The sequence below is a fragment of the Lutra lutra genome, chromosome 7 (assembly GCF_902655055.1).
Source record: "Lutra lutra chromosome 7, mLutLut1.2, whole genome shotgun sequence".
NCBI classification, from domain to species: Eukaryota; Metazoa; Chordata; class Mammalia; order Carnivora; family Mustelidae; genus Lutra; species Lutra lutra.
The window spans coordinates 106,040,876-106,056,214 of record NC_062284.1 but is presented as its reverse complement, the minus strand read 5'-3'; the positions used below and the strand labels follow the sequence as shown (position 1 = coordinate 106,056,214).

The following is a 15,339-nucleotide window of genomic DNA, read 5'->3' as shown; positions in this document are numbered from 1 at the left end:
TTAGTAAATATGAGACTGGGCTGATTCTAGTTTCCTTTTAACAAAATTTGTCCTCCCATTGGCCAAATTTGGGACATGCTGAGCATCAAAAACAAACAGTAACTATGATTATAAGATATCAAATAAACAAAAATCCATGAGTCCACCATGATATTCAAAAAAGAAAAAGGGGTAATATTAACAATAGCCAAACTATGGAAAAAACCCAAATGTCCATCAACTGATGAATGGATAAAGATATGGTACATGCACATACATAATGGAATATGACTCAAGTAATATTATTTGAATATTACTCAAAAAAAAATCTTATCATTTGCAACAATGTAGATAAAGCTAGAGCATATTATGCTAATAAGTCATCAGAGAAAGACAAATATTCTATGACCTCACTCAAATGTGTAATTTAAGAAAGAAAATGGGTGAACAAAAGGAGAAGGAAGTAAACTATAAGAGACTCTTAATATAAGAGAACAAACTGAGGGATGACGGAGGGAGGCGGATGGGGTATGGCTAGGTGGCTGGTGGGTATTAAAGGGAATGCTTGTGATGAGCACTGGGTGTTGTATGTAATTGACAATCACTGAATTCTACTTCAGAAACCAATATTGTTCCATATGTTAACTAAAATTTAAATTAAAAAAAAAAAGGAAAAGGGAAAAAAATAAGGAAAGCCTTTTTTTGTAGAATGTAGAAGGAAAGATATTTAGAAAACCACCATTGTGAACCCCCAAGGCAGTAACTGGTTCATGCAAGATCAGCAGTGTAAGCTAAAGCCATTAAGCACAATGTTGTGAAGAACAGCCACACAATATTGAAGAATCACCCACAAATAACATTTGCAGAGAAAAAAAGCTTTATAATGGAGAAATCTCTGCTCACCCCCTTAACCACTCTTAAATTCAGCAATCACTCTTAAAATTCAGTAATAGTAGGGCAATCTGATCATGTTTCTTAATGTGAAGCAATAAAAACACAAAAGATCACTAGTGAAATCTTCTTGCCAAGAATGTTTAACCTGAATCTAACCAACCCTTACACAGTTTACAGGAAATAGGACTAGGCATTAAAAGACAGCATAAGGAAACAACCAAACCCAGAATGTAAGCCTTTCTATAACTATAAATTTAAAAACCCAGTGTCACTTTTAAGAAATGGGAGGAGACTATTCTAAACTAAAAAGACAAAAGATCTATAACCAAACGCCACATACTGACTGAAACCTGTCAAGTTAAAGGGAGGAAACTGCTGTTAAAAATCTGAAACAAGGGGCACCTGGGTGGCTCAGTTGGTTAAGCAACTGCCTTTGGCTCAGGTCATGATCCTGAAATCCCAGGATAGAGTCCTACATCAGGCTCCCTGCTTAGCAGGGAGTCTGCTTCTCCCTCTGACCTCTCTCCTCTCTCTCGCTCTCCCAAATAAATAAATAAAATCTTTTTAAAAATTTTTAAAAAAAGAAGTCTGAAACAAATTGGAAAATCTGAATAGAGATTAAATATTTGATGATATTCAGAATTATTGCCAGTTTTCCTTAGGTGTGATCATGACGTTTTAGTTCTATATTTTAGTTCTATCCTAAGAATTTCCTTGTTCTGGGGCGCCTGGGTGGCTCAGTGGGTTAAGCCGCTGCCTTCGGCTCAGGTCATGATCTCAGGGTCCTGGGATCAAGTCCCACATCAGGCTCTCTGCTCAGCAAGAAGCCTGCTTCCCTCTCTCTCTCTCTCTGCCTTCCTCTCTGTCTACTTGTGATCTCTGTCTGTCAAATAAATAAATAAAATCTTAAAAAAAAAAAAAAAAAGAATTTCCTTGTTCTTAGGAAATACATGCTTAAGTTTTTAGACAGGAATTACCATGCTGCCTGAAATTTACTTTAAAGGAATAGCGCAGTGTGGTGGAGAGAGAAGATTGCCAAAATCTGTCTTTAAGCTTCAAAACCAGGAATACGGTTTAACCTAATATATACGTAAAGAGAGTTAAAGCGTTAGCAATTGTTAGCAATTTTTGAATCTTGGTGTTGGCTATACAGGTGTTTGCTCTCATTTCAACTTTTCCGTGTCAGAAGTTTTTTTTATACTGAAAAGTTGGGGGAGTAGGAAGACTCTTCTCAGAAATATTCTCCTTGGATGACACCTACCAAATTTACCTTAAATTTTAAAGAATTACCTTAACTATTCTAAGGAAGTGGTTTGCTTTTCATTTGTTTACTCACCATCAAATCGAAGCCTATGCCTAAAACCTGCTTCAATTATTGCAAATATTCTAATGCTTAGAATAGAAATTCCAAAAAAATCAGCACAAGATTTTTATGTGTAACTGGTTTTATACCCAAACAACAAACTTAACAGTAGTAAAACAAACTGTTTATTACAGCATAAAATGCGTTATATTAAATTTACACAATGATATATAAAAACACATACTGTTTATATCATACAGTAATTTAACATCATAGAAATATCAAAACAAATACTACTCATGCACAAAACATGCATATATTGGTATAAAAAACAATTTTACACAATACTGTTTACCAAAACAATTTTTTTTTTTTTTAAAAAGCCCTTCCAGACAGGGTCAGTGGTCCAATCTGGACTGGATTGCACTAAAATGTTCAGGCCAATGCTTAGGTGGCACAGTGTTCAGTGAGCAATTTGGGGCGTGGAGTCACACCCAAGGGTTATTTCATTAGGGCTGAATTTCTCAGTACCCCAGGACCAAAATTCTATCCCAAAGACAAGTCCTTCCAGGAAGAAATGGTTGGATCAGCTGCAAATCAGGGAGGAGGGAAAAGGCATCAAAATGTTGGCTAATCGGCCCTTAAAAGGATTACTGTAACTAGGGCCTAGGCACCAAATGCGGCAAAAATTTTAGTGAATCCTTTTAAGGTTATTACCAGCCTCCCTATCCAGGTCACCAGCTCTGGATCTAGGGGCTGGTCTTCAAGTTCTGAGTCCAGTAAACCAAACAGTTCTGAAAGGAAAATAGAATGGGGACCCACCTAAGAAAGGGAGACTATATTGAAAATTACAGAAAACAATGACTGTCCATCGTACCTACTTCACACAACTGTATGTGATGCCTCTCAACAGGAAAACCCTGGTGGAGACACTGCCCGAGAGAACCAAGAAGCAAACGTATGTTCTAGATTCCATCAACCTGACCTTCAGATCAAAAGGTCCCATCCCAGTAAGACTGGACCATCGAAACCTGTGTCTTCGCAGATGCTCGGAGAATTTCCGATAAAAATCACCTGATATCACAAAATTCATTCACTATCACCACCATTAAAAACCCAGTATTTACTCCTAGCCAACAAAAAAACATTCTTTACCTTCCATTAAAGGCACTAGTGTCCCTACAGGATGAAGACGAGACAACTGACCTCAGGGTAACCGCAAGGAAAGGAAAGCATTCCGTGAAACTGTCACACAAAGAAGTAAGACGCCACCTTTTCCTCTAGAAAACTAGAAAACACCCCGCTCTCCCCGCCAGCGGCGTTCCTTAGACGGTCGTCATGAGTTTCAGAGAGCCGGACCGAAAGCGGAGGATTTTCTTCTTGAGGTTATGCGAAGCCTTAATTTTGACAAAGGTTTTCGTGGGGTTGCTGTGGAGGTCTGGGGCCGTGACCGCCTGGATGGGGAGGGTCTGGACGAACTGGGACCAGATGAGGCCCCCGCTTTCCTCGGAGTCACTGGAGCTCGTGCTGTCGCCTGCAAACTCACCCTCGCTCACGCTGGACTCGCTGTCCCCGAAGCAGTTGGTGGTGTAGTTGCTGCGCTCGTCTTCGCTGGTGTCCAGCACCGTGGAGTGGAAGAGCGACTCGCACTCGGCCGAGTACTCAGAGTCACTGGCCACGTAGGCGTAGGGGCTGGCGTAGGGCAGCGGCACGGCGGCGGGATACAGTCCCACGTGCTCGCGTCGGCCTCGCCGCGACCGTCGCAGGGCCTCTTCCAGGGACACCTCGGCGGCCGAGCGCCAGCGCCTCGAGTCGGTTCGCTTGTGCTTGGGCTTGGCCACCAGAGCCTCCCGGCCATGGCCGTGCGCCCTGCCCCCGGCCCTGTGGCCCGTGCCGGGCGGCCGGCTGGAGAGACCCGCCTCGGGCTGGCCGCCCCCGCCCTTCCTCCCGCGGGACGAGGCCTTCCTGAGTTTCCTGTTTGTGTCCGCGTCGTCGGGGAACCGGCACTTCTTGCCCGCCACGCGGCTCTTCTCCCTCACTGGGGGCAGCGCGCTGTCCGGGCCGTGGAGGGCCGAGGCGCCCCGGTGCTTCGGGGCCGAGCCCCGCGGGACGGCCGCGGTCCGGGCGCCGCGGTGGGGCCTGCCGCCCGCGGCCTGCGGGCCCGGGCCCGACGGCGCCTTCGCCGGGGGCCCTTCCTCCAGGCTCTGGGAGGAGGAGCACTCGCTCTTGAAATCCAGCGCCGGCCGCTCTTCCACGGCGAAAGCCGCAGGCAGCGGCGCCGCGGGCACAGGAGGGGGCGCTGCCGGAGGGGCGGGCGGAGGGCCGCCCTTCTGCGACAGCTTTTTCAGCGGCTGGACGGCTTTGCCCTCCGGCGGCGGCGCGGGGCCCCTCCCGGGGCTCTCCTTGGCGGGGGCGCCTAGGACCTGGATGCTGTCTTTGGGGGACTCCCCTGGGACAGCGGTGGGACAGCGGGCGTGTTCCTGGGAAGCGGGCTTGGCATTTTTGGGCAGATGCTTGGCTGGAAGTTCAGTGGCGGCGCCGGGCAAGCAGCCCTCCGGCGGGGACAGCCTCTTGCTTTCCACGTGTTCTGCCTTGGATTCCTTTGACCACTGCTTCGGTGGGGAGAACGTCCCCAGGTCCAAAGAAGGGATTCCGCCCGAGGCCAGAAGCACCTGTTTAGAATTTTTAAGGTTCCCGCTGCTGCCCTGTGAGGTGCCCCCAGTCACTCGGACACAGACGCTCCCATTCCTCAGAAGCCCCTTCGTGGGGTCAGCATTCACACTGGTTCTTGGTTTGTTGGTCCTTACAGGGTGTGTTTTTTTCTGGACCAGGCTCAGAATGTAGCCATCCATTTTCTTACTGGACGAAGGATGGGGAGCAGACCACGAACTGCTTGGAGATGGCAAGGAAGTGTCTGTCTTGATGGCGTCCAGCTCAGATCCCACACAAAGGTCACTGGCATGGTTACCAAGCCTCTCCTCTTCCCTCAGAGGGTTGCCCGTCAGACAAAGGAGAAACATTGGGCTCTGCACCGCCACGGCATGAAGTGGGCTGGGATAGCGATACACATCGTTCCCGTTTTTAGACACCAGATCACACTGGTACTTGGGATTCACATCTGCAATGATACCAAGGGAATTAAATTGTGATGTGGAGTGGGTATGGCAAACTGGCCCTGAGGCCTGGTCTTCACAATGGCCTTCTTTATATTCCAACCATCCTATGAGATCTGAAAAACATTTAAAGGTACACTCTGAAGAAATTAATTGGTCAGCACCAGCTTGACTCAGGCCAATTTCTAGGAAAACAAATTCACAGATAGAGAATGCTAAAGAATCAACTATTCCTACAAGCTACTGTACTCTTTTACATACAGTCCATACTACTTACTGGATGAGGGAAGAAATATTTAACAAAGAAATTCATAACAGGAAACGATATATCCTCTGAAGGAAAAGTATTCAGCCATTAAAAATACTTTCAAATTGGGGTGCCTCGGTGGCTCAGTGGGTTGGGCCTTTGCCTTCAGCTCGGGTCATGATCTCCGGGTCCTGGGATCAAGCCCTGCATCAGGATCCCTGCTCAGCGGGGAGCCTGCTTCCCCTTCTATCTGCCTGCCTCTACGCCTACTTGTGATCTCTGTCAAATAAATAAATAAAATCTTAAAAAAAAAAAACTTTCAAACTATTGAATAATAATGGGGAAAATGCTTTAAAGTTTAGTGAAAATCATGATATAATACCAGACTGTGATTATAATTTTATTGACTGTATATATGTGCAAAGAGAAAAGTCTTAGATGAAGCACACCAGGATGCCAATAGTCGCATTGCAGTGTAGAAAGCAAGTGAGATTTTCTTCTTTATTTCCTATTTTCTACATTCTCCATAAATATGCACTGCATTTACAACTCGAAAAAAACATTTTTTGAATCATTCTTTCTCTGGGCTACTCTACCCTCTGTATTCTATACCTGGTTTCCTTTTGAAATACTGCAGATAAACTGTACTTTCTGAGAGGTTTCTCCTCATTTTCTATATTTTTAGACCTACTTAATGACATGTGTTTGGTATAATTGTCAATTGGAAGTTCAAAGAAACTGATCAAATTTCAATGAAGATTAACCAAATGTAAATAATAATCATCTTATATTTTCAATAGTGACACTAAAAAATAAAACAATAAATTGGAAGGAATTCTTGATAAGGTTTTAAACGATTGAGTTGTAGTATTAATGAATAAATTTTCCACCTCTCAAAAATGTAGATGCCAAAATACAAGGAAATCAAGCTTTCTTGCTTAATTAAATGATTTTGATGTCTTACCCTTGGTGACTATTATAAATATGAAATCCCTTTAATGAACTTTAACAAAGGAAAATCAAAGTTTTTGTCACTATTTAATATATCCTGTATTATACTTATTCACTCAAATATTGAAAAACTACTATGTGCCAGAGTCTATGTAAATTGCTTAATTTAAGGGAAAGCTCCAAGACCTTCAATGGTAATTAGCAGCCCTGGGGAAAAATATATTCTGGACACAGAAAAGATAGGATTCATTTGTGAAGAAAAGATTATTATAAAGTAAAAGTGCTGTGTCCTTACCCCCCACACACACACACACCTCTACTCCTAATAAACAGCTAACTATAAGAAAGGGAAACCTTTTTAGCTAATATTGTTGCCCATCCATCCTCCTCCACTACTCTATCTTCGCCCTACGTTTAAACATTGCCTTATGTTTACCTACACTTTACTATTTTGTCCCTACTCTCAACTGAGTTAAGGAGCGAAACAGACATCTCAGTTCCCAAGGCCCAGTACAACTGCCTCAGTTATGTGACGATGTGGCATTTGGGAGATTGGGGGTCTGTCCTCAAGGAAAACCTTTACCAAAGCACCTTTAATGGGTTTTAAAGTTTCCCTCTGAAACCAGAGCTGCAAAGTGAAGGGGAGCAATTACCAATGAACTTGAGGCCTAGACACTCTAGATAACACAGATTCATCCTTCCCCAAGTGATTGCTGCTGACAGCACACAGTACAAACACAAAAAACCAGCCAGTTAGCAGCCTCAGTTGTCTGGCATGATGTTTTCATTGCTTGGATCTCAAAAATTCAGCCTTCTGCCCGGGTGGAGGACACAGACAAACCGAGAGTACGGTGTCTTGTGCTGGCACCCACAGCTCCTCTCCATGTTTTCTCTGCTCTTCTGAGGAACCACAGTAAAGCAGAACTACACAAGGAGTCCCAAGTTTCAGCAACAACTCTGCCATTCAGCAAATGAGGAGCCTCTGACGAGCTGTTTCATAAAACCAAATTCCTCCTCTGTTCAATGAGAAGGTCGAACACAATAATTTCTGAATTCCCTTGGTGTTGTGGAAAAAACTTGGACCTGGCAGTTAGTCCCAAGCATGGTCCTGCCTCCGCTACCCACTACCTATATAACCTTAAACAACTAACCTAACCTCACTGGACCTCCTTTTTCTGAGACATAAGATGGAGCTAACGATACCTGCACACCCTGCAGAACTATTGGGAGGACTCAAAGGAGATAAACGTATGCAGAGCACCTAGTATAGTGTGGGACATATGGTGGAAATGCAGAAACTCTTCCAATACCAACAACTGCACGACTCTCTCTGGAGGTCACTTCGAGGATAGCCCAAAATGGGGAACAGTGGCACATGGCCCAGGGGAATCTCATCCCGCCCACCTGCTAGAAGAAAAGACAGCTGCCACGGTACAAGACATTCTGGAGAACATGGAGGGGTCACTGCTCCCTGAAGTGCCAATCAGTCTGACAGATAAATTTAACTTAGTGTAAGTCTGAGCTTTCAATGATTAAAAGAAGAAAAAAACAGATCCAAAGAGGTTTTCAAGAGAAAATGCAAACAAGTTAAGCTAACAGCAAAGGCTTGCAAACAGAGCCCAAGAGACCTGAATACTGGGACAGGATTTCTAAGGACAAGCTATCTTGCCACTGTCAGCTAACCAGTACCCAAGGAGGACCTGAAGAGTGATCATCATGGTTCTAAATCAACTATGTCATGAAATGTAGCACACTGATGAAATGCTCTGACCTTCTGTTTTTCTATCAGTAGAAGGGGTTGAAGCTACATCATCTTGAAGGGCCTTTCACCCCTTCCAATTAAAAATGTCTATCAAGGGGCACCTGGGTGGCTCAGTGAGTTAAGCCTCTGCCTTCAGCTCAGGTCATGACCTCAGGGTCTTGGGATGGATCCCTGCATCCGGCTCTCCACTCAGCGGGGAGCCTGCTTCCACCTCTCTCTCTGCCTGCCTCTCTGCCTACTTATGATCTCTCTCTGTCAAATAAATAAATAAAACCTTTAAAAAAATGTCTATCGATTCTAAAAAGTCTTACCTGCAGATTTGGGGCAACCATCTGAGATAGTCAAGGTTGCCTCCAAGGGGCTGCAAAAGCAGGTGCTGGAATGACAACTGGATAAACACTCACTGAAGACCGAGTTAGAGGAATTGGAAAGGGATCCTGAAGCCCCATCACTCAGCTCATAAAACCCTACAAATAAAAACACCATTTGGAATTAAGATCACGTCAAGCAATAGTACACATTTGTGCTTAAAAGGAAAAGAGTTAATCAACTAGGAAAGGTAGGAGAGGGGGACGGTGGTAGTGGGGGGCAATTTTGGTGCACTGGATTTAGCATTGTGCCTGTATGATTTTATTTCAGGTAATTCTTAGGAAAAGGCCAAGAGCCCATATCTATGGATACATTTCAAAGTTACTCTCACCCTCAAATTGACCTTCTCCTTGACCCCACCTTTAAAGATGTGCAAGGAATGAAACTTAGATCTCTCAAAGCCTCAACTTTATCGTGAAAGTTTCAGGAAGAATAATTTGAAGAAAAAAACAAATCTAGTTAAGAAGCCAAATGGCTTAAAAGAAGAAAAAAAAAACTTTTGAAGTGGTCTCAGGAAGTTGAAGTGTGACTAATTTTCTAGCCCAGTTCTGACTTTCTCAAGTTTCAAAGGAGGACTGCTCTTCCAGAAATTTGAATAGAAGTTTTTATTTTTAAACTCAGGGGACTCCAGTCAGATCAATCTCATTATTAAAAATTTTGTCATCTGGTTTTATTTCCCTCTCATACAACTGAATGGCAGACTGCTTTTTTTTTTTTTTTTTTTTTTTTTAATCTCTCTGCCCTAGAAACAAATTCCGTTGCCATTTGCAGGTCTGGGAAGGCCCAGGGGGCTGAAGTAGAACTTGAGTGCAGAATTCCGTCCTTGTGCTCACAAACTCACCTGAGCTCGGCCGACTGTCCGTCTCCAGGTGCTCTTCAGATGTCTTTTCTACATCTAGTCTCAGGTCACTTATCTGCTTGTCAAGTTCTTGCAACTGATTCAACAAACCAGCATCTCTTCTCCTCAGACAATTCTGATTAGGAAGAAACACAGAAAGGAAAAATGAACACATTTTTGGTCACAAAGAACCAGAAAGTCTGCTATCAGTACTCAAATTACCATTTAAAGAGCTCACTAGAGGCGCGTGGGTGGCTTGGTAGTTAAGCGGCTGCCTTCAGCTCAGGTAATGATCCCAGTATCCTGGGATGGAGCCCCACATTAGGCTCCTTGCTCAGCAGGAGGCCTGCATCTCCCTCTCTCACTCCCCCTGCTTGTGTTCCCTCTCTCACTGTCTCTCTCTGTCAAATAAATAAAATCTTTTTAAAAAATAAATAAATAAATAGAGTTCACTATATCTTCCAAAAGCAAAATTTTACTCGATGACCTGAAATTTAAAAAAAAAAAAAACAACTTCAAGAATATGTCCTATGTTTAGTGTTACTTTCTTGCATTTTGTGGTGCTATAAAGTTTTTTCATAAAAACACGACTTGCTTTTTGTTTCAAAGAATATATACAAATTCACTTTTTATAGGCAAGGAAAAGGAGATTTTTTTAAACCCTCTGTGTACAGCCAATTTTCACAAAACCATACTTCACAGTAGACTCTAATTTGAAGTCAGGGTGTGAGATATTTCCTACAGTACACTATACTCTTACTTAGGTGAGATTTTCTGGCCAAATGTCCCACAGAGTTTTGTTTTCTATTAGTTGCTTTGTGGGGTTTAATCAGTCTTAGGGCCTTTGAAAGTGAGAAACTAATACTAATAGCCAGTGCCAAGTATAATGTGAGCCGGCAAAACCCAAAACCCTCAAGGGAAGGTCCATCAAGATTTGAACTCAACTTGGGTTTCCAAAGGTGACAGATCTGTAGTGCTAACTCACAGCGCCACCTAGTGCTTCCTACTGCTGGGAAAGCAAGAGAACTAAAAAGGCATCTGGTTCAAATCATGAATGCCAAGTCTACAAATGAAAATAGTACCACAAACACTGACTGGACTGAAATTCTCCTGACATGTAGCCTTACTCCCCTCCAGGGGACAAGAGGAATGTGCCACGCACAATCTTGAAACTCGTGAAGAGAAAAAGGTGCTATTGTACAGGACAATGCATAAAATGTCAATGACCAAGGCACAGCCGGCAAGAATTGACTGAAACCCACATTACACACGAATCTGGGCTGCTGCCAAAAAGCAGTAAAATGCCAAAAAAGGTATAGCACAAATCAGGATGCATCTTTAAAAAATAGATGCCTAGGAATATTATTCCTCCTGTCTGTCCTTTGACTTAAAAAGCCTATAGACAAAACCCATATATGCCTGTTTGCTAGAATTCGCTTCTTAAGGCAAAATAAGCCAAAAAGTAAAAGCACTTTGAGAGAGGTGCTTTTGAGAGAGGGAGAGAGGAGAGAGAAAAATTATCTGAAAAGAGATAATACAAGAAACCCCTTGACAAATAACCACGCAACATCACCTACGTTCACTATTGTAGGAGGGACATTATCTAGCATGTGTCTAGTTTCAGACAGTATCACAATGTTCAGAAAAAATTTTTTTCTTCTTTTCAAAACTACATTTTTCAGGTCACCGTAACAAAGCTGCCGCCATTCTGAGGCGGGGTCAAGAGCTGTTCATCAATACATTAAGCGCCAAAGTTCTTTTTCTTCCCCATTAATGCAGATGGCATAGAATGACTGAGACACTGACGGAAATCCAGTAAGATTAATGCTGCCTAAGAGCAGGTTCTCTCTTCTCCCACCTCCACCGCCGTTCACATAAAATATGAGAGGACGCGGCACTTTCTCCAGCCAAATTTCTATCATTGCAATGTTTTAGCTGCCTCATACAAAGGGCTTCTATTTGAAATTAAGCAGCAGCCCAGGCAAAAGCTGGCGTGCCGAGAGTCCCGGGAGGGGCAGGGCTCCCAACGTGCGCTTCCGCGTAATCGTAAAATTCAGCTTCGGACAGTTAACCTCGCCACAAGCCCCCTCCTCGGCTTTTGTCCCCTCTCGGCGGGAGGACACGAAGCTAAGACCTCCAAAAGAAATGGTATTTAAAAGGAGGGTTTGCAAACATTCAGGGAGAGGGCGTTGTATTCGTCTAACTAGAGAGACTGAAGGTTACAACCAGGCGACTCCAAGAATCCCGAAGGCAGCTCGAGGAGGGGAGAGCTGCCACCCCCTCCCGGCAATCCGCGCGGGGTCGCCAGCCCCTCACCTGACACAAAGCCGGCACACGCCAGAAACGCGTGGGCGCCCGGGGCCCACGCGGGGATGGAGGTCCGGGATCCGGGAGAATCCCCCTAGCCGGAGGCACCCTCGCGCCCGCCCCCAGACCACCTGCCCGAATCCCAGCCCCTGTGCGGGGACAGCCGTGCCCCTACCTCCAGGCACGACCTACCAATTGCTTCCGCAGCAGCAAGATATTCTCCTCCAAGAACTTCTCCTCCAGGCGGCTGCGTTGCGCCGCCTCCGCCGGCAGCTCTGCAGCGCGGGGCGCAGCGACTCCCGAGCCCCCGGCGCCACGCAGGGCGCCCCGAACCAGCAGCTCCTGGCGCTGGCGCAGGTACTCCAGCTCCGCCAGCCCGGCCAGCGTGGCCTCCTGCCGCTCCCGGGTGCGCTGCCGCTCCGTGTCCGCCTCGCCTTTCTCCCGCCAGCGCCCCTCGGCCTCCAGCGCGCGCTGCTCGCCCCGGGCCGGCGCCTGCGGCTCCAGCTCCCTCGCCGTCCCGGCCGCACTCGGCTTCATGGCCCCGACCCTCGCAGCGAGCACCCGTCACCGCAGCCCGGCCGCCCGGGCGGAGGAGCGGGCGCTAAGGCTGCGGCCGAGGGCTCATGCCGCCCTGGGACGGGGCACGGCGACGGGGCGACAGCCAGAAGCGCTCGGGACCCGCTCGCGGCCGCGGGCTGCAGCCGTCCGGGCCCGGGCGGCGCCGTCCGCTGTCGCCGCGCGTCCTTCGCCGCGGCCCCGCAGCTGATAACGCCCTGCCCGGCGCTACGTCACGCGCGGCGGCCCGGCAAACCCCCGCCTGGCGCCCGCCTCCCCGCGCCGGCCCCTCGGCTCCGAGGCCCGCTCCCCCAGGTTTCCCCCTCTTCTGTCAGGGGCGCCGCTGGCGCTCGGCGCCGGCCTCCTCCTCTCTCGGCCCTCCCCGCTCCTCCCTGTCTCCTCCCCCGCTCTTCCCGCGGGCCTCCTCGCCCCCTTTTCGGGTTTACTGCACCCAATTTTTGCCTCGTTCCTTATTGGCTCTTTTGCCTCGCACAAAGCGAGGGGCGAGCGCCTCGAGTCCCAGCATCCTGTTACAGTCGGCCTCGCAGGCAGGGTCGCGAGGGGACGCAGCAGTTGGGCTCCCCGGAGAACTTTCTGAAACTCGACCGAGTTGCTGCACACAATCTTAACCCTTTCCCCCCACGTCCACTGTTCCATCCACTCACACCGATTTCGGTTTCTTTCACCTTGCCAAGCAAGGTACTGAGAGTGGATTCAAAGACCATTTCTGTGGGTTCGGTTTCCTGGACTCCGCTTTGTGAAGGCAAGCAATACCAAAGCACAGTGCAATGTTGTTCTAAAACTGACTCTTAGTTTTGTGGCTGTTTTGATTTGATTTGATTTGATTTGATTTGATTTGATTTGATTTGATTTTTACGGAAGGCATATAAAATTAGGCAGGAGGATGTTGCTGTAAATCAAGCGGTTGCATCAATTATTTTACAAGCCTGGGGTTTAATGCTGGCGCGCACACCTGTGCGCTTGGGTTTTTGTTTGAGTTTTTTATTGTTGTTATTTGCTATCTTGGGCAAACGCAAGAGCTCTGACTCTGAAACCAGACTGAATGTGAATCCTGTTCCAGCCTTGATTAGTTGTGCAAACAAGTTACTTCATTTCCCTATGCCTCTCTTTCCTCAACAGTAAAATGGAGCTACTGGCTGACTATGCCAATTAGAAGAATTACAGTAATATACGGTATATAATATGGCCGGGGGAGGGTGTGTGTTTACAACATGGCAGGCACATAGATGGTCAGGAGTACAGGATTTGTGGCTTTTTGTTTTCTTCCAGAGGGACCTATAAACTTTCCCCCAAAGTAGCATTTGTGGAATGGTCACCTCTGCTTGGCACACTGGTCGCAGGGACTTTGGGTGGAAAAGAGATTTGGAAGCACCACTATTGGTTTGTCTATGGAAAAGCACCATATCTATTTTAGAAATCAATACATCAAACAGCTTCAGAAATTAAATCCAAGAAGTCACTATCTACTGAAGTTCAGGCAAAGTGTTGTGTGAAGGAACGCATCCTATATCATTATTTCAGACTCTTAGACCTTAGCCGGGCTCCCCTTTCTCTGCTGTGTGGTCTAGGCTTCCCTCCAAGATCAGTTCACTTCCCTCCTCTGAACTCCAGATAACTGTATGAATATCTGATTCTTCCCAAATGCTGTTCGTTTGGTTATTTGTCTGTATGTGAACACACATATCTATGCACGTAGGGGTTTACAGGCATTTCTTCTCTCCAATTACATTATAAAAGTTCCCTGAAGGCAGAGATTGGTTTAATACCCTCTTAGTATTACTGCACTCAAAACTGGCTTGCAAGCATTCAACTGATGATCTCTAGAGACTCGAGAAAATGGAGGTTGGTTGTAAATTGTTTTTACATTAACATACTTTCTGGGGCGCCTGGGTGGCTCAGTGGGTTAAAGCCTCTGCCTTTGGCTCAGAACATGATCTCAGGGTCCTGGGATCCAGCCCCACATGGGGTTCTCTGCTCAGCAGGGAGCCTGCTTCCTCCTCTCTCTGCCTGCCTCTCTGCCCACCTGTGATCTCTGTCAAATAAATAATAAAATAAAATCTTTTAAAAAAATACTTTCTAACTAAATTAATAGTACCCATTTAATCTCTGCAACGAGTAGAATCAACTCAGCCCTTACTAAAATAAAAACAAAAAACAACAATAACAAAAAACAAAGTTCCCTTGCCATACTCCATGGACCTCCCCATTGCTGTCCCTCACAGACATAAAAGAAACTCTAACTACAATCAGGATTCATGACCAATAAGATTGTATATTGGATCTAAAAACAGAATTATGTTCAAGTGTTCATCAGCATACAAAATCAATTCTATTCGGGTCACCTCTTCTTTTTTTTTTTTTCTTTTTATAAAGACACGTGTTACTTTTTTTAAAATATATTTTATTTATTTATTTGACAAAGATCACAAGTAGGCAGAGAGGCAGAGAGAGGAGGAAGCAGGCTCCCCGCTGAGCAGAGAGCCTGATGTGGGGCTCGATGCCAGGACCCTGGGATCATGACCCGAGCCGAAGGCAGAGGCTTTAACCCACTGAGCCACCCAGGCACCCCTTCTTTATGTCTACCCTGTGCCAAACAATTTGCTTCGTAACACAGGAACTAATTTTTCCCCATAACTTCAGTAAAGCGCTGAAGACACTGAAGAATAATGACAGATCCTGCATACTAAAGGCCACTCACCCATGTCCTCTATCATTGTCTCTTTCTATTAATTTCTAAGCAAGCTTCTTGCTTTCTAGCTCCAAATTAGATTCCTTCTGGCTGGGTGGAGCCTATTATTGTGGCCTGGGTTATGTCACACATCGACAACTATATTTACAGAATTGAGAGGGGGAGAAAAGCTGAAACATGTTTTACACACTACTAATAAATCTTGTTAAAGTGGACAGACAAATCACTATGTCTCCAAGTACCCCCCCCCCAACACTCCCCGCCCCATCCCACTCTCCTCCCCACCAAATGCCACTTGGAGCTGGCTCATT

General features: G+C 45.8%; 1 protein-coding gene across 2 annotated transcripts; it reads right to left on the bottom strand.

The window, feature by feature from the left end:
* Positions 1-2,338: 2,338 nt before the first annotated feature.
* On the bottom strand, positions 2,339-12,635 carry DACT1 (dishevelled binding antagonist of beta catenin 1). Of its 2 annotated transcripts, none has more exons than XM_047738919.1 (4): positions 11,956-12,635; positions 9,460-9,592; positions 8,561-8,716; positions 2,339-5,405 (listed from the first exon to the last, which is right to left on the bottom strand). In XM_047738919.1, exons 1-4 carry the CDS (start codon positions 12,298-12,300, stop codon positions 3,502-3,504), a joined length of 2,538 nt encoding a protein of 845 aa, XP_047594875.1. In that variant the 5' UTR covers positions 12,301-12,635; the 3' UTR covers positions 2,339-3,501. The 2 variants fall into 2 exon arrangements, with proteins under 2 accessions (XP_047594875.1, XP_047594876.1); XM_047738920.1 differs by having other exon boundaries at positions 2,339-5,294; positions 11,956-12,633.
* Between the last annotated feature and the right edge of the window lie 2,704 nt (positions 12,636-15,339).